The following is a 23,412-nucleotide window of genomic DNA, read 5'->3' as shown; positions in this document are numbered from 1 at the left end:
TTTCAAGTGAAAATTCACTTGTTTCAAGTGAAAATTTGCTTGTTTCATTGGCAAAATTTGCCAGTGGAAAAAGTGAAAATTCACTTGAAATAAGTGAAAATTAGCTAGAAACAAGAAACAAATTTTGCCAATGAAACAAGCAAATTTTCACTTGAAACAAGTGAAAATTGTCTAAAAACAAGTTACTTCTGAGGTGATCACGTCTTATTTTAAGTGTAATGAGATATTTTGACTTGTAATAAGACATTTTTGACTTGAAATAAGACAAATAATCTTGGTAAGATTTTGACTTTTTGCAGTGCACGTAACGTTTGCGATCTCCAGTTCTCGTCTGGCATTTAAATCGAGTGACAGAATGCGAATAAAAATCATCGTTGGGTGACATAAATCCCTGCTGTGTGTGCTTTGCGTGAGGCGCTGACGCCGAGGGGAACCAGGCACCATATTTATGCAGCAGCGAGTTTGCATTTAAGTATTTAAGTCTCATGCACTGAATATTATAGAGCAGGGGTCTCAAGTCATGCGCTGAATCTGCATGGTTTTGTGCCGCCCACAGATTACAGCAGGACAGCTCATTAACACAACAGAGAGGAAGAACTGATCAGTCAATTTGTCTATTTCATCAAATTCCCTCGATGTCTTCTTCAATTCAATTCAATTTCAAGATTATCAACAGAAGACTAGTGTGGCCCTTTTTTGTTTTTGTTTTTTTAGCTGCAGAGCAAAAGGGGAGAAAATGTTTTTTTTTTTAATTTCTTTAATTTTTAAATTTTTTTTATATTTCCCCAGAATGTCCTATTCCTAACATTACACTTGAATATTTTTGGGTTACATTTGTAATTTTCAGTCACATCACAGCATTTTTTTTTTTTTTTTAAAGATTTTGTTAAGTAGCACTAACTGGCCGCTCGCCAAGTTGGCTTATTTAAAGTCTCACAGATTAGAGAGATATTAGTATCATTTCCATCGTGGTGGCACGTTGCAGATGTCATCGAATAATGAGCCTCAAACGCACGTCAAAAGTCCATCCAGTGTGTTTATTACCTGTATTAGTCCTTATATGATTTTGTTATTTGTTGCATTATCCTCAGTTCTCTCTATTGTTGTCTGTATCCTATTCTCTGCTGCTGCAATGGCTGAATTTCCCCATAGGGATCACTGAAGTTTCAGGTAATCTAATCTGATCCCACAGCATACTTAAGCCGAGCACCGTATAGCAGGAGTACAAGTGAAATCCATCTTTTTTTTTTTTTCCATCTCTGAACTTTTATCATCTGAACGGTGACATCTCTGAATGTTTTTTGTGGAGGTTTCGAGAACGGAACGGCAAGTGACTGCAAAACCTCCCATTCCACAGCGGAGACTCGATCTCAGAAAGCCCTGATGTCAAGCGCAACACCTGATATCGGGGGGATTGGTTTCCACCGCATACCTCCTCCAGGTGTACGCCTGCTTTAGGCTGCTTTTTTGGGTGGGGGTTGCCTGGTCACGAATCAGGGAGAGAGAGAGAGAGAGAGAGAGTATATTTCCAGGATATGAAGAGGCCCTATGGATAACCTCCACCTGCCCTGGAGAGGATCATGCACGACGAGGGGAGGCAAAGACCTCGACACTTCTGCTGCCATCAGACTCCAACAAGTAAGAACAGTCTTCAGAGCGTGTTGAAAGGGAAGTCGGTGTGCACATCTGTGTGTGTGTGTGTGTGTGTGTGTGTGTGTGTGTGTGAGTTTTAAGGAGCCCTCTGTGTCTGAGCCCCAAAAATAGTCCCTGACAAAACAAGCTTTTCTCCGGCACTATCTCAGGCAAAACAACTGAGAAAGAAACAACACGTCACCGACACACACCAGCGCTGGCAAACACGTCACACGCAGAGCATGACCGTGACAACAATGAAATCTGTGTTTTCATAGCCTGCCAAGGCACGCCACATTCTAATTTGTCTCCCAAAAAAAAAAAAAAAAAAAAAAAAAAAAGGCTTGTTTTCCGAGCCTGTCAGAAGGCCAGCGTGACATTTCTATCACGTCCATGAAGCCTTGAAGTCAAAATATACGGCGGAGATTTACAGTCATGAGAAAAGATATACTGTACATCTTGCGTGCATGTGTTTTGTGTCAAACGCTCCGTGAATTATGAGTCACGGTGAAGGTCAAAGACAAACATGATCTTCCTGACAAAGATAATAGAGAGAGACGGCGAAGGAGCGGTTCCCAGAGCCAGTGCGGCATAATTTGACTCTAAATGCACTAAATACGGGGACAAAAAAGCCCCGGCAAACATCTTGTGGCACAAAGGAAGTTGATAAAGGAGATTATCTGACAAAAGGTGGACGTTCTTTCTCTGCTAACAATGCGCTCCGTTTCTTTCAGGCCCCGTCCTGAAACGCACTAATTGAAGAACAGCGGCGGTTTGTCGGGGCGATGCGGATCACACGCCAGACCTGGGCCAAGAGACGAGCCTGTCACACAAAGGAGTGTTTGTGCGTGTGTTCTCGGTCCGGCGTGAGATCACGAGGGGGGGGGTGGAGGGTGGCGGGGGGGGGGTCTGTGACACAGCACAGACACAATACAGACATCACAGAAAAGCGCACTGACATCTCTCTTCCACACGGGCCGCGGTCACATGTTTTTTTTTTTTTTTTTTTTTTTGAAGTCCCTCATTTGGAGGACAGCCGCAGCCTAAAGGGTAAAAGATGGAGTCTGGATCTCAGGATGAATCAAGTTCCTCGTTCCCTCAGCGTCTACCACCGGGTGCACTTGAGCAAGGCACCGAGAGGCCAAACTGCTGCGGTGGAGCTGAACCTGAAGCGACGCGGTGAGCGTAATGCAGGCTTTCCACCCATCTGATCGGCTATATTTGGCATTTTGTGCAATTTGTAATGTCTTAACTCGCCAATCCGATCAATGACGTCATTGTCGTGTTGAAACTTTTTGCAGATGCTCCCGTTGCGTCGCTTTATCTGTCTCGTTTACTCCGAAGACGTTCCAGTGACGGACGATGAAGTTTTTTCACTGCAAAAACTCAAAATCTTACCAAGATTATTTGTCTTATTTCAAGTGAAAATTTGCTTGTTTCATTGGCAAAATTTGTTTCTTGTTTCTAGCTAATTTTCACTTATTTCAAGTGAATTTTCACTTGAAATAAGTGAAAACTGTCTAAAAAACAATTTACTTCTGAGGTGATCATGTCTCATTTTAAGTGTAATGAGATATTTTGACTAGAAATAAGACATTTTTGACTTGAAATAAGACAAATAATCTTGGTAAGATTTTGCGTTTTTGCAGTGTTGAATCTTGAATCATTCGCTGTCGGATTCAAACAAACATGTCGGAGGCGTGGGACTTCTTCAAAGTGTCTGAGACAGAGAAAACTCAAGCTATTTGCAATCTGTGCAAAACACTACAGGACCTCGTGGGGGAGCAGCGACAAATTTAATCAGGCACCTGGTTAAGGAACACAAGGAGGAGCGTGCCGAGTTCAAGAAACGGAGCGTGGAAAAAGAAAAAGGAACACCAAAACGGATGCTCACATCGGCAAAAATGCTTGAGAATACTTTTGTTGATACTCAGCAAACGGTACATAAGTATATACAGTAAATAAACAAGTTATTTAAATAGACATATTGCTCACTGATCGGTGATCGGCCCCCAAAATCCTGATCGTGAAAAGCCTAGTGTAATGCATGCACAGCTAATCCTCGCACAAATTATGAGAGCATGTATTTTTGGGTTTTTTTGGTCACTACAGTACACACACACAGCAAAAACAAAGGTTTAAAAAAAAAAAAAAAAAAAGGTGGGATCATTAAGACACGAGCTCCAACACTACAGAACAATAACAGTGGAGCCCTTCTCGCAGGGTATTGACATTTCCATGCTGGATTTGACTTCCCGGGGTCTCGTGTTAGGAAAGTTTGTGTTGGCTCGATCCGACCAGCCAATCCAAGCTGGTATCAGAGTGTCCAACCATGAAGACTGTTATGCTACATGCCTCCCATCCACTTTGCCGGCAGGTTAATCCAAGTGCGCTTCTCGGCTTTCATTACTGGGATTTATTCATGCTTCTCAGAATAGATGCTTGTTTTCCCCCTGACGCCCCATAACAAAATGATCCACTTTATGAATGTCCTCACGCTGAACTTCTCCATTACACTTGATCAGGGAATTTTTTTTTTTTTACATCTATTGTCACGGTGCTATGGCTTCAATAACTGCTAGTAATCGCAGTAAACCAGCAATTAAAGACTTATTTTACCGCAGCGCCCACTATTAGTCTCCGGACGAGAGTATCAGCAAGAAAAAACGGTGAAGCTTAATGATGTGTGATGATGATAATCATTTTCCTCACAGTAAACAAGAGGATTTCTTTACCAGGATTCTGTGGCTTTGAGATTTTCCTACTGATTACAAGGTATTTACATTTTTTCTTAATTTCTTATTTTAATTTCTTATTTTTTCTTCTTGGAAATTTCCCAGTTTGGGATCAATAAAGTATATCTATCTATCTATCTATCTATCTTAAGTCACTCCATACAAGAATTTCAGTGAAATGCCTGCAATGAAAATGGAAAACGACTCTCACCTCTGCCCCAGAGTACTTGTCGGTCCGAGTCACGAGGTCGTCCACACACACGTCTTTGGCCACGGGCATGTTGCGAAACTGAAGGGAAAATATCTCCCGTCGCGTCGGAGCATCCGGGAGAGGCACGTAGACGATCCGGTCGAGGCGACCTGGACGCATCAGAGCCTGCAGGACGGAGAGGAGCACGGTCAGCTTCTGGTTTACCGGTAAATCCTACAAAGGATTTAGACGTGCGGTCGATGAACGAAGATCAGACAAAGACGACCAACACATTTTGGGTGATAGAGCACAAAAGATCTATTATAATATGTGAAAAAATGATTACATAAGATCAACACTGCATAAAAAGTGACTGAAATACAAACAGGACCTGGAGCCATTTTGTCTCACATGTATAAATCCATACTCTAATTCTAATTAAAAACCTTTTCCACTTCTTACATAATCAGTTTAGGGTCATGATCTCCTTACTTAGGAATAGGAATAGGAATTTATTTATTTGAAACAGGGACAATGCACAAATAAACATTAATCTTGTAGGACAAGAAAAGATGTCTCGGGCCAGGTTATAGCAACAGTTGCTAACTTCCACCTGTAGTCCCTGGGCAGGTATGACAATATAAAAATTAACAACTTCTGATTGGTTGTTATGTGGGTGATCTGGGAACTGAGCGATTCTTTTCCTGCGTTCATTTTGTGACGCGACAGAAGGACCCACGCACTGAATGCCTAACATGTTTTTCACACCCAGCAGTCAACGTGGAGACAATGTCGAGGTTATCTGATAAACCCACCACTTCCCACAGATCACATCTGCGTGACCCCAAAACAGTCCCTGAGTACCCGAAGCCGCCGCTGTCTCGCTTGTCAGACGTCATTAAGTGGCAGGCGCCTCTCAGACACAGACAGGTAGACGGACAGACAAATATGCCTCGTCTCCGAGGGGAGGGGGGGGGCAGCCGTGGCGTGTGTGTGCTCCGGTTTGGTTTGTACATCCACCGCCTTGGAACGGCTGGACTTGAAAATAATGAGCGCATCCTGGTCAAGAATGGTGTTAAAACCTTATTCGTCCTCATGAAAACTACAGATTCATTATCACACTGCAAAAAGCCAAAATCTTACCAAGATTATTTGTCTTATTTTATGTAAAAATGTCTTATTTCTAGTCAAAATATCTCATTACACTAACATAAGACATGATCAGCTCAGAAACAACTTGTCTTTAGACAATTTTCACTTGTTTCAAGTGAAAATTTACTTGAAACAAATGAAAATGAGCTTGAAACAAGAAACAAATTTTGCCAATGGAACAAGCAAAGTGAACAAGTAAAAATTTGCTTGTTCCATTGGCAAAATTTGACTTTTTGCAGTGCAGAAACTATTAGAAACAGACCACACACTGCAAAAAGTCAAAATCTTACCAAGAGTATTTGTCTTATTTCAAGTAAAAATGTCTTATTACTAGTCAAAATATCTCATTACACTTAAAATAAGACATGATCACCTCAGAAGGAACTTGTTTTTAGACAATTGTCTCTTGTTTCAAGTGAAATTTGCTTGCAACAAGTTAAAATTTGCTAGAAACAAGAAACATATTCTGCCAATGGAACAAGCAAATTTTTACTTGTGACACAAGTGAACAAGTAAAAGTTTGCTGAGCTGATCATGTCTTATTTTAAGTGTAATGAGATATTTTGACTAGAAATAAGACATTTTGACTTGAAATAAGACAAATAATCTTGGTAAGATTTGACTTTTTGCAGTGCAGCAGAAAAGCTTCCCGCCGTGTGCAGGAGATATTTCATTCTCATTTATAAAGCACATGAAATGACATGCAGAGTGTGTGAGGTGCAGGATTTGTGAAATGCAGAATCCTCAGCGGCGGTGCAGCCAGATTTGGGCCCGGTGGTGAAGACAGTGGAGACGCTGGCGGCGAGCCAGACAGGCCACAGCGGGGCTAAAGCCCGGCCGGCGGAGACGGGGCCAGAGACACACAGACACAAGCCATGCAGGAGGTCACGTCAGGAGGGATCAGTGAAGGCTGGAGGGGCTGGACCAGCAGCCTTTGAACTCTCCACAGTTATCACACTGCCAGTCCAGCCGCTCGGCACGCACCACGTACCTCTCCAACCCAACAGCTTCCTTTGTTTTATTTTATTTTTTTTTATATATATACACGTTTTAAGCAAATTTCAAGCCATCACACTATACAACAAATCTTTTCTAACCAGAAGTCAGAGGTCTCTGTGTGCCCACCTGAGAAGTGGTACCCTGCCCCTGGCCATTGAAGTAGGGCGGTTCACAGCCATTCCTGAAGAGAATAGGATTTGTAATGTGTGTGATTTAAAAGATGTTGAAAATGAATTTCATTTTATGTTTTATTGCACCCTGTATGATGAGTTGAGGGTCCCTTTATTTGAGGCCATGCAAAACCAAAAACCTGAGCTATTCTGGGTCGATGATGGCCACAAATTGAAATGGCTCTTTAATGCTGAAGTATTTAAGACTGCAAATTTTATTTCCAAGGCCTGGAACAGAAGGCAGCATATTTTGTTTAACTGATACATAATTTGAGGGGTATATTTTGGAAGTGCCTGGTTTTGGATTTGACTTTGTATTCCTGATTTACTCTAATGTGTAGTTTGTTGTTGTATGTTTGAGCATGGTTTTGTAATGTGTGCAACAGTGTCTTGTAAGTCCATTTGGGCTGGGCTTCTGAGTGAAGCACGACACTTAAATAAAAGAAAATCAATCAATCAATCATATCTCAAGCCATCACACTATACAACAAATCACATCTGTCAGACAGAGACTTGCAACTGTCTGCTGTATAGTTCTGTTTTTAACACTCCACTACCCAGCACCTTAACTGTTTATTTATTATTTATTATTTATTATCTATATATTACATCCTAGGTTAATACACATTCACACTGTTTTTCAGACTGGAGGGGAAGTGCTGATTCCGTAAGAGGCCAAATCAAGTCGGTTAGTTCCTGAATCCCAGTACCGGGCGTCGGGTTCTGCCACTTGGTTCTTGGTTCTCGGGGTTTCATGCTAACTCTCCTTATCTATGCAATCATGTATATACGTCAATTCCATCTGTATATTTCATTTCATATTCATTACCATCTGTATATTTCACATCCCATATCTCTTTTTCTTAGGTTAGCCCTTATTGTATATTTTTAGTTTTTAGTCTTTATAGTCTTTATTGTAAATATTTAGTTAGTCTTTATAGTCTTTATTGTAAATGTTTAGCCTTTATTCTGTTTTATTTAACGTTATTATATGTTTCTACTGTTGCTGCTGGAACACCAGAATTTCCCTGGTTGGGATCAATAAAGTATATCTATCTATCTATCTATGTATCTATCTATCTATCTATCTATCTATCAAATACAGTATTTGTGTCTTGTTTTGCTGGATGGGTCGGGCGTGACTCCCTCATATTCAGACTGAACGTCCACTTCATTTCCACTTGAGAGGTCAATTCAATCCAATACTGTTCTCATGTTGATTGGTCACGAAAATCAAATCTCCACTCCGTCTGATGTTTCCATCTGATTTAATTTGCATTTCTCACGGTGCAGCGGCATCAGCCAGTGTACGAAATGCCTCCCGCTCATACTTAAGATGTACAGCGGTCCCTCGTTTATCGCGGGAGTTACGTTCTAAAAATAACCCGCAATAGGCGAAATCCGCGAAGTAGTCAGCTTTATTTTTTACAATTATTCTAGATGTTTTAACCCTTTATAGGGCACTCATTGAAATACTCTGAAATTCAAAAAAACAACCCTAGACTGTTATTAGAGAACATGACAGGACTTTATTACTTCTATAAAATTTTTCTAAAATTTTCATTTTCCTATAGAAAATCAAAGCCATTGAGATTGGTCAAACGCCACAATCATGTGACCTGGGATGTAGAGCGATCTTTGCTGATTGGCTGGGTGAAGACCAAATGATTATTGAATTAACTGAGACATGGGATGGGCCTGATATGTAAAATTTCTGAAATTACCAAAAATAGTCACTTGCCCTATAAAGGGTTAAGGCTGTAAAACCCCTCACGACACACTTTATACACTTTTCTCAGGCAGGCATTAACATTTTCTCACTTTTCTCTCTTGTTTAAACTCTCAAAGTTCAAACCTTCGTAGAAAAATAAGTCCAGTAAAAATAAAAAAGCATGCAAAATTGCACAAAAAAAAAATCCGCGAAAGGTGAACCACGTTATAGCGATGGACAACTGTATTCTATTTAACACAACCTTGATAGCAGCATTTATACATTTATTTGTCCATGGCTGTCAACAGTTTTCTTGTTATGGTCCGAGTCTGGTGCAACTTTATAACGTCATCAACGCATCGGGCGCTGACTCAGCAGGACTAACCCTAACCCTAACCCTAACCCAGGACTTCTAATCTGACCGCGTAGAGTTTTCCTCATCAAAGCAGAAAACACCACGTCTCTGAATCGGCTGAAGGTTCTGAGAAGTGTGAGGCACCTGAGGTTAAAGTCCATCTCTGTTGCATTTGGGTTTTTGAAATTCTGGACAAACAGCTTCCATTCGTTTCTAATAAGCAACCATGCTTTTCCTGCCTTTTTCCTCTGCAGTTTTTTTTTTTTTTTTTTTGGTTTGTTTTCCTGATACATCCCTGTATATGGAACATGAGAAGATGGAAACTTGAGACAAACACAGGTAGCTATCCTTAGGTAACCACAACAGAGCCGCAGCTTACAAAAGAGCAATGGATCATGAGAGGAAATGTCCCTTTTTTTATTCACACCGCCTCGATTCTTCCACCCCGCAAAGTGAACGGGTCTGTCTGTGGAGGATGAGCCAACGCTAGAAATGGACAAGGAGGAAATAATGTCATCGTAATTCAAAGGGGGAGCGTTGAAAATAATGGATATGTCTCAGGCCCGCAGCAGAAAAGTAATATGTGCCGGCGGGTTCACGGAGATGTGGACAAATCTGGACGATAAATAATTGTTGAAGCTGCTTCTTAATCACTGTTGTTCCCACAGGGTGGTGGGTATGGGGAGGGGAGTGTGTGTGTGTGTGTGTGTGTGTGTGCAGTCTGTGGTTGTTTGTCGCTGCAGGTTGAGCCAGTCGCGTCGGTGTGTATTCCACTAGGCTGTGGACGTGCCAGGGACACTTCCTGAGTTGCTCTCCCTGGAAGTGTCTGGCGGCTGCATGCCAACGCAAACCTGCTGACCCCTGGCTAAGAAACACACACAGACAAACACACACACACACACACACACACACAAATGTGCATACGCAAGCATGCGTGAAAGCACACGCGCACAAAAATGCACAAGTCCACTAAACATTCTTGTGCACCATTTAACGTCAGCTCCGTTTTGCTTGTATTATCAATTTCTTTTTTTCCCCGTTGGCAGCGTGGCTGCCCACTACTTTACCGGCCGTTAATTCTCTCTGCACACATAATGAAGAAGTGCCCGTGGCTTCCAGGCGCTCGGGCTCCAAGGGCTCCAAGGCTCTCCCAAAAAGCAGAGCCGACCCTCAGCTTTGAGACTGCTAAACTCATCTGACTGCCCTGGAGGGAAAGAAAGGCCTTTTTTTTTCTTTCCTCTCAGCGAGAGCAGGGGGCCCATCCATCACTTAACAAGATACACTTCCTGTTCTCAAGGATCCGGGGGTGGGGGTAGGAGGAGAGGAGGAGTGCAGGGGGAGGGAGGGAGGCGTGGGGGGTTGGGGGGGGGGGACCCCGAAAGACAAATACTTGGCTTGGCATGTCGGGCAAGCGTTGACGGGCTCTTTTCGTAACAGCATCATTCCACCTGAAGTCTTGGCTCGACTGGCAGAAGGCAAAGAGGGAGGGAGGGAGCGAGGGAGGGAGGGAGCGAGGGAGAGGGAAGGACAAAAACAGCTGGACGTAGGGACCCAGACAGTCCACTTGAAAGGGCTGCAGGAACAAAACCCTGCAAACAAACACTGACAAGTGGCATGGGGAGGAGAGCAGCCCACCGTGTGCAAAATACCGTCGGACAGACTCTGTTTTTCTAACAATAGTCTGCACACGGGATTACATCCACCTTGTTGCACCACTGAAATGATAGGCATCATTACACATGAGCCATTAGTAATTAGAAATGCCCCTGGGTAAGACATACCAACTAGCAGTAAGTCAACAGTGAGGCGTTTACGTCGCCGAGTGCGTCGGCTTCGCCCTTCGCTCAACGAAATGGCACGCGGTGCGGAGGGTGAGAAAGTTTTCATTCAAGTCAGAAAAACAAGTGGGGCCTACGCCGGATCAGTCAAGCTCATCAAAACACACAAAGAGAGGAGAGAGAGAGAGAGAGAGAGGGAGAGAGAGGGAGAGAGAGAGAGAGAGGGGAAAAAAAAAAAAACCTCATCCGCTCTCTCTGCGCCAAGTTTCACTGCCGATAACAACAGTAATCATTCCAGGCATTGCGATCCTCCTCAAGAAGTGATTACCCCCTAATGACAGACGACTTCCTATCTGCGAAGGCCGGTGCCTCTCTCTAACCAGCGAGGAATGCTGGGAATCTTCTCCTCGGAGCGTTGTTGTGCCGCACACACATTCTTGGCCGGCCTCGGTGCGAGCCGCTCTCGGCGACGTCTCAACAAAACTGTTTACAAACGGACGCCCCCGCAAAATTCAGGTGTCTTATTCTTAGATCGCGGGCCTGGCCTTCGCCTCGCGCGATCCTTTCCAAAACAAGTGAAACACGATCGGGAGGATTAGGCTCACGACACTAAACACACACACGGTTGATAAAATATCTAATCTATCTCACCTGTTTGAATCTCTATTTTTTTTTTTTTTTTTGCTCGTTCTAATGTGCACTTGAGCAGGATGAGGGCCGCCCGGCTCGCTGCCTCGCCCGAGGAGACGTGAGTTGACTCTGTTCCCCGCCCGAAGGCATTTGCTGTATGTGGTTTCCTAACCTGTCAGTCCGCAATCCGCAGAGGCCTGGGTGAGTCACGCCGACTCGGAGAAGGGCCACCCTCGATTTTATGAGGAACACACACACCAAAAAGTCAAAAAATGCAGAGAGAGAGAGAGAGAGAGAGAGAGAGAGAGAGGGCAACGGGGACCCGAAAGCCGACAGCAGAGTGTTTATCTGAGATTCGGGTTCTGGATGTTTTGGCCGTGCTTGATAAGTTTGTCCATCAACCACTTAGGAAGGAGAAAAAAAAATAAAATTAAAAAAAAAAAAATCATCTTTGGGAGGTCTTAGTTGGCCCAAAAAAATCCATTCGGCCTGCGATCCAGTGCGAGGGCCTGCAGCCAACGCACAACTTTTTCGGTGAAAATCCCCTCAGCGAGGTTTGTCCAGAGAGTGCAACATTTGAAAGACAAATATTAACATAAATAAATACGGATTAAAAATAAATACCGATAAATATTTCAATGACAAAAGGCAGGGGTGTAAAAATAATCATGGTTGAACACTTGTAAGGCAATGTTCGGTGAAATTCAGGGACAAAATTAGACATCCTGAAAGCCTCATTTTTGACTTATGAAGCTGTCACTCACTGTTCAGAGGCTGCTGATGATAGATTTTAATTCATCAGAGACCGTCCATTCGTTTTCAGATAAACCTTCAAGGCTTTATTTTATTTTATTTTTTTACCAAATCCACAAACTGAAGGCCTTGTGGAAAACGTTTGTCTCGACAGGGAACCGAAATCCTAAGAGGACTCCGCTCCGTCGGGGGAAATGTGGACTCTCTCTCTCCGGGCCTTGCGGTTGCACATATTTGAGTCCTACTTGCAGATTTATGCTGCACGGCGACACGTTCTGCACGCCAATTCGCCGTCTAAAAGATGACCCAATTTTGACTGAAGTCGGGTGGTTCGTTCTGGGGGGACGCTGTACCTGCACCGGGTCGCCCCCCCCCCCCCAACCTGACTTCGCCGGAGAGGATCAGAGCGGGAACAGAGTGAAGAGAAAGAGAGAGAAAAAAAACAGAGAATCGAAGGGAGGGGAGTGAGAGCAGGAGAGAGGGATGAGAAGGACAGGGGGAAAGAAAGAAAGAAAGAAAGAAAGAAAGAGAGGGAGGGATGGAAAGCAGAGAGAGAGAGAGAGAGTTGGCAACCAGTCAAAAACATGAGAGGCTTTCACTCTGGATTTTGCCCTTGAGTCAAACTTGCATCCGGCAGGCGAGGCCACCGTGTCCAAGAACCAAATTACTCTGGCACTGTTAACCCCCTACTGTCCCACATACTGCACACCGCCAGCAGGAAGTGAAGCCTCTCAGTCCAAAATGATATATGAACCATTTGAACAAGTGACACCTGCTCTTAAAATATTGTTTGGCATGGAAAAGTAATTCATTTTGCAGGAAAAAAGGAAAAAAAAAACAAAAAAACTTGGGAACTACTCTGATAGATATTTTCCTACAAAATACACAAGCACTGAAGGATGTTGAATTTCACGTGTTATTTATCTCCTGAAAATGGATATATAGTGTTTGGGAACGAGACCTCTGAAGTGTTGACCTGAAACCGGCATCCTGTGGAAATCTTTTTAAAAAGTTTAACTTTATTAGAATTGTAAAACATGGTTGATTTTTCCCCTCTTTGTGACATTTTCCAGCGCAATATAAACTTGTTTCCTCTCCCCCCCCCCCGTCCGTCCGTCCTTTTGGTTTGGCTGAGAATAGCAGGTTATGAATAATATGATATTTGTGAGTCACCTTTAGCCAAAGTGCTTCGCGGCGTCACGAACGCCTACGTTTTTAGCGTTCGTGACCCCGCCGGGAGTTGAACCGCAGACCTTTGGCAGTGTCAGCGCCACGTTTTTACCCATTGAGTTCAATAGGACCACAGAGGAGGAGGAGACTGCAGAAAGTAGCCGGTTTCCAGTGCAAACAAGCGTGTTTCAAGTGACGTGTCGATGCTGCTGGAGAGAGCCACCTGAGCTAAAATTATTATTACTTTTTTCAAGAAAAACTTCCAATCAGACTAGAGGATTTATTGCATTTTTCACATTATTTATCGTCCAAAACGTGTTTTACGAAACCAAACTGCACAAAATTAGCTCTTAAGATAGGTATTTCTTGTGGTAATTTTTTTTAAATTTTTTTTAATTTAGACCTTTATTTTACCAGGCAAAAATTGCTTGAGATAAAAAATCATGCAAATTGAGTTTTATTACTTACCAAGAAAACACACATGCAGTCAAAAATATCCAAAGTAAAACCAAAACACAAGCTGAGATTTATTTTTCTTGTTTGGTGTAAGTGTGTGTGTGTGTGTGTGTGTGTGTGTGGTGGCGGGTTGTTATGGAATTACATGTCACACCTCTTTGACCATTAATGGAGGTGTAGAGGTGTGTGTGTGTGTGTGAGTGTTTGAGGGTCACGATCATATGGAGACCAGGTGAAGGGGCTCAGCAGCTGTGTTGCACTCCTTTTTGGGGTGTGAGTGTGTATGGGTGTGTGTGTGTGGGGGGGGTGTTTTGTGGGGGTACTGCTAACACCCCCACAGCTGCCCTGGGGGCCGCAATAAAGTCCCTGAATCTGTCAAAACAACCCCGGCTGGTTGGCCCTCGAACCTCTGTGAAAATAAAAATGGCCGCTGCCAAAAAAGTCGTCGTATTTTGATAAGAAAAAGCGGGGCAGGGTGTGTGTGTGTGTGTGTGTGTGTGTGTGTGTGAGTGGGGGAAGTGTCGTCCACCTCCAAAAAAAAAAAAAAAAAAAAAAAAAAAAGAGGTGTGGAAAAGCAGAGGAAATTAGGCTGAGGCCATGTTGAAATGTCGACTCATTGGAGGCCGAAATAAAAAAAGCAGTAAAGCGGCTGCCATAAAATACATGTATGTTTGCTTTACAAAGAGGCGTTTCCTGTGAGCTGTCCGCAGTTCGCAGCTCAGTTCGACGGGGGCCTTGCGTTTCGGTGTAAACTCGCCAGGTCTGGTTTCCATAATCCGCCCCGTAGCCTGGAAGTGCCCTCCGCCTCCCCCCGGTCGAGCCGCCGCCCCAGACGACGGCGGCCGGAAGCGTTCTGCGACCTTTTTCCTCCGATTTTCATTTTCATTCGCGCTCACATCACATCCCCGAGTTTCTTACAGGACATGCTTTCAGTGCCACCCTTGTTGCTGTCCCCCCCCCCCCTTTTTTTTTTTTTTTACAGTACTTGCATTCTTCTTGTGTGTGTGTGGAGAAGGTGAGTGTGTGTGCTCGTGTGTGTATACTGGTGATGAGGGGGTGTAAAAGGGCCTCTGAATTTCATTTAACAAGCGGAAGTCCAACGACAACAAGCAGAGCTGATCTCGGGGTGGTGCATGTGTGTGTGTGTGTGTGTCTATTAGGACACAGTAAAAGCAACGTGCCTTCACAGCTGTGCATGGTTACAGACAACTCCTTCACTCCCTAAGACCTAGCCTTCCTTCCTTTCCTCGCTCAAACGTAACCCTCCGACAATCAAGGTCTCATTGTGCGGCATTTATTTTTGTAAACCTTCGATGGAACGTCCCAAAGTAAAGCATTAAAAAAAAAACGCCTCCCCTTAACTCTCACCAGCCACGTTGGTAGCAACTTCCTAAACAATGCCACTGGCTAAACAAATGATCAAGTCACCGCTCATCTTCTTCGTATTTTCTTGTCCATTTTGTCCGACACAACTCAGACGGAAATAGACGTGTCATCAGCAAACAGACGCTCCTAAGTGAAAGAAACTAGGCTTTACACCATCAGGATTTTTGGGGCCGATCACTGATCACCGATCCGATCACATGAGGGAGCAATATGTCTATTTAAATAACTTGTTTAATTACTGTACAGTTGTCCCTCGCTATAACGCGGTTCACCATTCGCGGCCTCGCAGTTTCGCGGATTTTTTTTAGTGCAATTTTGCATGCTTTTTTTTTTTTTTTTTTTTTTAACAGCGCATTGTGTTCTGCATCCTGATTGGCTAGGGGAGAGCCCGCGCATTGTGTTCTGCATCCTGATTGGCTAAGGGACTGTAGACCATTGTCAATCAATCTCCTCCGTGCCGTGTCTCCTGTACAGTACAGAATGCGTTCATTCTATAATACTGGACTTATTTTTCTACGAAGGTTTGAACTTTGAGAGTTTAAACAAGAGAGAAAAGTGAGAAAATGTTAATGCCTGTCTGAGAAAAGTGTATAAAGTGTGTAGTGACAGGTTTTACAGCCTTAAAACATCTAGAATAATTGTAAAAAATAAAGCTGACTACTTCGCGGATTTCGCCTATTGCCGGTTATTTTTAGAACGTAACTCCCGCGATAAACAAGGGACCACTGTATATACTTATGTACCATTTACTGAGGATCAACAAAAGTATTCTCAAGCATTTTTTGCCAATGTTTAACAATCTTTGCCATGCCCCAAACCTTGAAGAAGTCCCGCACCACCGACATGTTTGTTTGAATCCGACAGCGAATAATTCAAGATTCAGAAAACTTTATTTTCGGTGGAGTCGTCATAGCGAGGCGGCCCCGCCGCCAAGCACAGAAAAGTCTCCACCTCTTCATTTGACCACGGTAACGGTTTGCTTGCCATTTTCCAACCTTGCCAACTTCAGCGATGATCAATGCGCACGGCCGCTGTTGCCGTTTTCTTTTAAAAATCCTGGGTTTGGTTTTCGTGACAGGGCTCAAAACTAACATGGCGGTGGTGTGGAACTTCTTTGGAATAAATGAGACAGATAAAGCGACGCAACGGGAGCATCTGCAAAAAGTTTCAACACGACAATGACGTCATCGATCGGATCGGCGAGTTAAGGCATTACAGCTGATCACACAAACTGCATAAAATCCAATTGAAATAGATTTGACGGATCAGTTTGGCTGCAGTGAATATCACATGTTGGTCCAAAATCCTATCCAGACCCCTCCTGCACCTACTGACACCTGCAGCACATAAATATCAGTGAATCCATATTAACTGAACCCCTGTTTTAGTTGGATTGGAAGAAGCCAGGCAGCTCTAAGCATGTGTTTCACAAGGAAAAAGTGTTTTGCACAGTTAATAATTATGATAATAATAATGATACTGATGGATGGGAAAGAGCTTCTTACTCCCACAGTTTTTAAGTAGGTGCTTTTTTCTTTTTAATTTTAAGGGTTAGGATTATTTATTATTTTATTATCAGAATTTTTCGCCATCACAATTTGTTTTCCTTTTCATATGTGTTTTTATTTTTAAAATGTGTTTGTTTCTTTTCTTTTTTTCAGTTTTCACTGATGTTTTGAATGGAGATGATGATGTCTCAGTCACTCAACAAGACCTTCATCGCTGCACTGAGCTGTTTCTCGCTCGCACAAAACCAACAGCACAGAAAGAAAAAGTGTTTTTTGAGATGGAAATGATGGACACATTTCACCCTCATGAGATTACTAGGATTTTTTTTTTTAAATCTTTGACCTCCGATTAGACTGTCAGCTGGAAGGTAAACGGCTTTGATTGAGCTTGAAATTTGGATGTTTTTTTATCTGCAAAACCAGGAAATCACAACAGGCTAGCTATAAATTATATGGTAAAATAAGACATTGCAAGGGGTTATTTTATTTTATTTAATGCATATGGTACTGCTTAATGTAGCTTAAAGTTTTTTATGTTTTTTTTTTTCTTACTGCGTGCAATTCCTCTTAGTAATTCTCCCCTAAACAAATGAATTAAACTAAATTCAATATAAAGATGAGGTTAAATTCTTGGCTGTGGGCAACGGGTGGCACTTGGGCAGCCGTCTCCTCAACTGCACCCCCACTGAGATACATATGTGCAGAATACACACACACACACACACACACACATATGCACTCTTTTACACACAGTCTCTGTTGACAGGACACAGAAACACAGACAGACATCCCTCCCACCCCCTGTCCCACACACACACACACACACACACCCAGACACACACACACACACTGCCCCCACGTTCCCCCCAGAGGCAGACTGCAGGTGCCAGGCCCACCTCGGGGTCCCTGCCGGGCTCTAGTTAGGCCTGGTGCCATTCAGGCGGCTCCTAACACGCAACCCTGAGCGCATTGTGTTTCTCCGGCAGCCCTTGTCCTCCTCCTCCTCCTCCTCCTCCTCCTCTCTCATGTCGTGTTGGAGGAACAAGAGAAAAGACTTCAGGACTTGAGGGATTTTTGCTCTGAAAGCTTCTGACAGTGCTTGGGGTTGGGATTCACCTTCCTGTTATGGCAGCTTTTGTAAAGCAAAGTAGACGAGGAAAAAAAAAAAACAGAAACGCATAAACAAAAATTAGGAATCTGTCAGTTTTCATGTCAGAGTGCGGCCGCGTTACGTGACGCTCAGAGGGAATCGACATTAGACTTTTCTAAAACATAATCAGACGAATAAAACCAAACGTGGCATGATGTTCATCTGTCCAAACTCACTTTTTAGGACTCAACAATGAATCAAAATATCAAAACTGCAATATGGCCAAGTGCAAAATCCAAATCACAGGAGCTGCAGGGTTTTTTTTTGTTTTTTTTTGGATGAAGGTAAAAACTGCAACAAATAGCAGTGCAAGTCATATTCTCCAGATGAATAAAATTCACATTTTAATAGATTTTGCAGTGTAGTATTATTCCCACAGCCTACACTGCAACTTATGAAATTTCAAAAGTTGCAACCAAACGTCTGATTGAACTTCACGCTGCCGTCTGTACATGCAGCCTTCAGGTCAAAGTTCACTTAAGGACTTGGGATGTAATTCAGTGAAAAATCTGGATCACGGCATGGAAGAGCAGCATTCTCACACTGAATAAAACACACACACACACACACACACACACACACACACACACACAACTACGGAAACTATCACCACTACTATCACTATCATCACCGCTGCCGCCATTAACACCCCAATCACCACCACGATCACCTCCATCACCATCATCATCATCACCATTATCACTTTCATCATGAGGCCCAGGTCTCTCTCTCTCTCTCTCTCTCTCTCTCTCTCTCTCTCTCTCACACACACACACACACATACACACACACACACACACAAGAATCTCTTTGCAACACCCCTCTCTGCTTACACACTTAGGCTTTATATTAAGGCATGTGTGCTTGCTTATGCACCCACACACACACACACACACACACACACACAGACTGGAACGCTCACATATGCTCCCACTCACAGATACTTATGAAAGAGACAAACATAAACAGGCGCGTTGCTGAGTGACAGGGCCGACTTGGCCGGATCGGTTTCCACTTCCGTGAAATCTAAACATCAGCTTGTTTACCTTCACCCCAAGCTGCGACCGGGCCGGGGGCGAGGGTGTGTGAGCTGTGTCTGCATACTGCTGTGTGTGTGTGTGTGTGTGTGTGTGTGTGTCTAGAGAGACAGAATATGGGGGACGGGGTGACAACAACACAAGGTGAGAAAAGAGAGGAGTGGGGAAAAAGACAGAACTGATAGGGAAATCCTCTCCTCTCCTCGCTAAACCCTCGTTTCCTCAGCTCCTCCCTCATTGTTTCCGCGGTCGGCGGCGTATAAATAGCGAGAATTTATAACTGTGCAATGCTGACGGAAATAAAGGCCACCGGGTTCAGCATCGCCAGGGTGTTAACTGGACCTGGTGGCCCCATTTCAGTTTAATTTTATCAGCCAAAGCACGAAAAAGTAACTGGAAATGGCTCTGGAAAACACACCTTCTCACATACTGACAGACACAATATGAGGACGTAACGTAAAGTGTGGATGCCACACATGCCGCACTGCAGACAGCAAGCTGTACAGGGCTTCTCAGGTGACGTCGGCCATCTGGGACGACATCAGCTGCTCCTGTTTGCGAAATGCACAGGTTATGAAATCTCCTGCACACCTGAGTAAAGCTGTGCAAGAATCAAAGATGAACTGATCAGAAGTAGGGTTGCGAAATTCCCAAAATTTTCAAAGTCGGAAACTTTCTATGGGAATTCATGGGAATATATGGGAATTAACAGGAGTTTACAGGAATAATCTGGAAATTTGCAAAACTGCATGTTAGCCTATAGGCGGGAACTTAATGTAGTTGAAGAAAAACCATCTTGCAGCATAATCCTGATTAAAACAAACAGATTTAATGCAAATTCAGTTGAGTTTCTGCCCCGCACTGCGTTCCTCAAACCCATGCACAGCTCATTTCCAGAGTCCTGCACACGGCAGCAGGACGACTGCGGCCACACGACTCGGCCTCCGTTTTAGTCCACAGACGACATCCAGTCAAGAAGGTTTTGATGATATGACTGGGGTAAAGTTAGGGATATTTGGCTTTTGGGTGAAATTTATGGAAAATATAAAAAGTTCACACTACAGTGATATTATATCATGAAAGTAGGGCATTTCAGTAGAAGCATACACTGGTGATTTCCTCATCTCAAACAATTTCTTGAAACAAAAGCCAACAACAGTGGTGGGTATACCACAACAAAAAATGTCAGTGTCAATAACTTGTCATGTGCCCTTGAGCATCAATTACAGCTTGACAGCGACGTCTCATGCTGTTCACAAGTCGACTTATTGTCTGCTGAGGCATGGCATCCCACTCTTCTTGAAGGGCGGCCCTCAGGACATTGAGGTTCTGGGGTACAGAGCTCCGAGCCTCTACACGGTGACTCAGCTGATCCCATAGGTTTTCTATGGGATTCAGGTCTGAGAAAGTGCAGGCCACTCCATCTGAGGTACCCCAGTCTCCAGCAGCCGTTCCCTAATGATACGACCTCGATGAGCTGGAGCATCAAACACCTGATGTGAATTTTGCCGTTAAACTCCTTGTTAGAGAACAGCAACTTGTGCAAAAAGTACTGAAACATCGAACAGTTGGACATGTGCATTCAAAAGTTTACAGAAGGTCACATTAAGTTCACCTGTAAAGGTTATAATGCATTTTAGGTTCATCCTGAAATTTCACCTGAAAGCCGAATATCCCTAACTTTTTGTGAGTAGTGTATATTTGACCTATGGTATTTAGGTTAAACTGGAAAAAAATAAGTCAAAATGTGTTTATACAGTAGCTGTTTAAGAGGCTATCTATCATGGTGCCAGCCAGCTCAACTGTGGTGCTGGTTCTTCTGCCTTCTGCTCGCCAGTTTTCATACAAATACAGTTTTCATACAAGAATGTAGGTTATAGTTTGATTTAGCTGCTGACTGAGGAGTGTTCATCCATTCATTGAGCCTATTTCTATTCATTTATCCACCATCAGTCTTGAAGGACTGAGAAAAAAAATCGACTCAAAATAAGTCAAAGTCAAAAATGTCATTAGTTTGCACGCATGTCTGCTTATGACAAAACAAAATTTGCAAAATTCCCCAGCTGAGCGTCCCACGGAAAGCTTCCAGAATGCTTCCGGAAATTTACCAGAAATTTTCCGCCCCTTTGCGACCCTGATCAGAAGCCCTCACACTGACTTCACTTGCCCGATCCCTTTTAATGACACAGCATTTCGCTCAAGGCCCGACAGGCGTCACTGATCCGTCTGACTGAGTCTGTGCTCACCACAGCATCAGCACAACGTCACTGTCCTGTGTGCATTCTGTATTTGTGCATTACCACCATCTAATGCGACAAATATGCATAAACATTGTAAAATACAGTGTGCATTTGTAAAATTCCCTGATATTCCCATCTGCGGTTTATGAGGTCAGGCTCAGGGGTGGGAAACTGGGAACACGGGTGGGACACGACTCCAAAACCAGGTCAAAAATGGTATCAGTGAGAGAAATTCCTGTTGTAAGTCAGTCCTCATGGAGTATTGACTGTTGTCTGAGTCTGGGAAAACAGCTAAGGTGAAGGTCAGGGAGTCCAGTTTTCACAACAGTTGCCCTGGAGAAATATAGTACATCCTGCAATTAATGTAAAATAAAAATATATTCAGGTATTATCCAGTGAGGTGACTCGTTTGCGAAACACCCTGATTACTTTTTCAGAGAACTGATCGAATTCTCTGACTTGTCCTGTCAGGAATACACCATAATATCCCACCCATGACCGAACCAAACGCTTAATGTAATCTCTACAACATCACAGCAATTAGCCACCTACAATGCGGGAGATAACGAGAGAGAGAGAGAGAAAGAAAGAAAGAAAGGAGGGAGGGAGGGAGCGAGGGAAGAAAAAAATCCCCCACCCAGCATGTGAAACCTGTGTCAGATTTCGCCGTAGACAAGGTCACCCTCCCTTGGCCTCGCCTCAATGCCCGGGCCCGGTAACCGGATCCGGTGCGGGACGGCGACAAATCTGTTTTTGTCACAACGGAGGTGCCCACTTGGTTTACATGCCCATTGTGTACACAACACCTCTACCTTAATTTCTTCCCTCGCTTTCTCTTCCTCCCCCACCCCCCCCTCACCTGAGAGAGAGAGAGAGAGAGAGAGGACACAAGGAGTTCTGTGTGACTCGGTGCAACCGTGAAGCCGTCCCACCCCGACAAACACACACGTGCACCAACAAAAAAAAAAAGAAAAAAAAAAAAGCCCAATTCCACTTCCTGGGCCAAAGCATCATCACTGCTACACAGCCAGGCTAACACTTGGTATGTTTGTAATTGTGCAGACTATCAAACTGCACAGTAATCCCTACCAGCTGCCTCCCTCACTCACCCATCCACCCCCCCCCATCCCTCCTCATCCCCCCCTTTTTAGAGAAAATGTAGCTGCAGCTCCGAGTATGTTTTCCATGGGCCCTGGTGGATTCATCCTGTTGACAGCGCCAAGCCTTTTATGCATCGAAAACACAGTATTCCCTTTCAGGTGGGGAGACGATGGAAGGGAAAGAGGGAGGCGGGGGGGGGTGGGGGGGGGGCAGGGTTGCGGGAGGCAGTGGTGACGGTGATGGTGAGAGTCGGGGAGCCAAGGACAGGACAGTCCCTCCCCTCCTTAACAAAATCCAAATTTCAAAATCTTGGTCCTCATCTCTTAAAAATAACAGTGAGAGACAGAGCGCAAGAAGGGGGTGGAGGTGGAGGTGGAGGGGGGGTGGAGATCAAGAGAAGAAGGAGAAGGAGAAGTAGAGGAGGAGGGAAGGAAGAAAAAAAAAAAACAACAACAACAGCACAAAAGAGTGCGTAATTAAGACAGGAAATGGGAGAAGAGAGGAGGGCTCTGGGGGCTTTCAGAAAGAGGCTGGCCGGGGTCGCTTTTCCAGAGAGCCGAGGAGCGGGGCCGATACCCGAGCCGTCTGAATGGAAATCAGATAATCTGTTAACACAAGGCATGGCCCAGATCCTGCCTGCAGACTGACATGGATAGGCCAGTTCCTGTTCCAATCCGCCGCGGTGGCACACAGCGTTGCCAAGGCGACCCGCTGTTCCGGCCAAACTTTGCCTCTCCGAGCCGGCGGCGAAAAACGACAGGTGGGGCGGAGAGGCGGAGAGAGAGGCAGCGCTGCCGGGACGGTGAGAAATAAAGCCCCGAGTGAGCAGCTCGGTGCTGGAACAACACCGGGTGAGAAACTAGCACCCGAGCGCCGGCCAAAGCAAAGGCTGCCGAGTCCCGGCCGGGAAAGTCTGCCTCCGCCTTCAGACGCTCTGTCAGGCGAACAAAACCTGGCCGGACTCACCTTTCTCCGCTCGGGAACGGTGAGGCAGCAAACGGCAAAAGTTGGTTCTCAAATCCCCACACCACTGACAACAATTTGAAAATAAAAAAAATGACAGTGGTCCCTCGCTATAACGTGGTTCACCTTTCGCGGCCTCGCAGTTTCGCGGATTTTTTTAGTGCAATTTTGCATGCTTTTTTTTTTTTTTTTTTTTTTTTTTAAAACAGCGCATTGTGTTCTGCGTCCTGATTGGCTAAGGGACTGTAGACCATTGTCAATCAATCATTCTATAATACTGGACTTATTTTTCTACG

The 23,412-nt window shown here is 44.1% G+C and overlaps 1 protein-coding gene across 1 annotated transcript in view; it reads right to left on the bottom strand.

The window, feature by feature from the left end:
• The window catches only part of afg2a (AFG2 AAA ATPase homolog A), a 138,154-nt gene that overhangs the window by 23,430 nt on the left and 91,312 nt on the right, over positions 1–23,412 (bottom strand). The window contains exon 16 of the mRNA XM_030061797.1: positions 4,579–4,743. Within this exon, the coding sequence (XP_029917657.1) occupies positions 4,579–4,743 (165 nt within the window). The remainder of the gene's footprint in view (positions 1–4,578; positions 4,744–23,412) is intronic.

Source organism: Myripristis murdjan, chromosome 10 (assembly GCF_902150065.1).
Source record: "Myripristis murdjan chromosome 10, fMyrMur1.1, whole genome shotgun sequence".
Lineage (NCBI taxonomy): Eukaryota > Metazoa > Chordata > Actinopteri > Holocentriformes > Holocentridae > Myripristis > Myripristis murdjan.
This window is presented reverse-complemented; position numbering and strand designations above follow the sequence as displayed.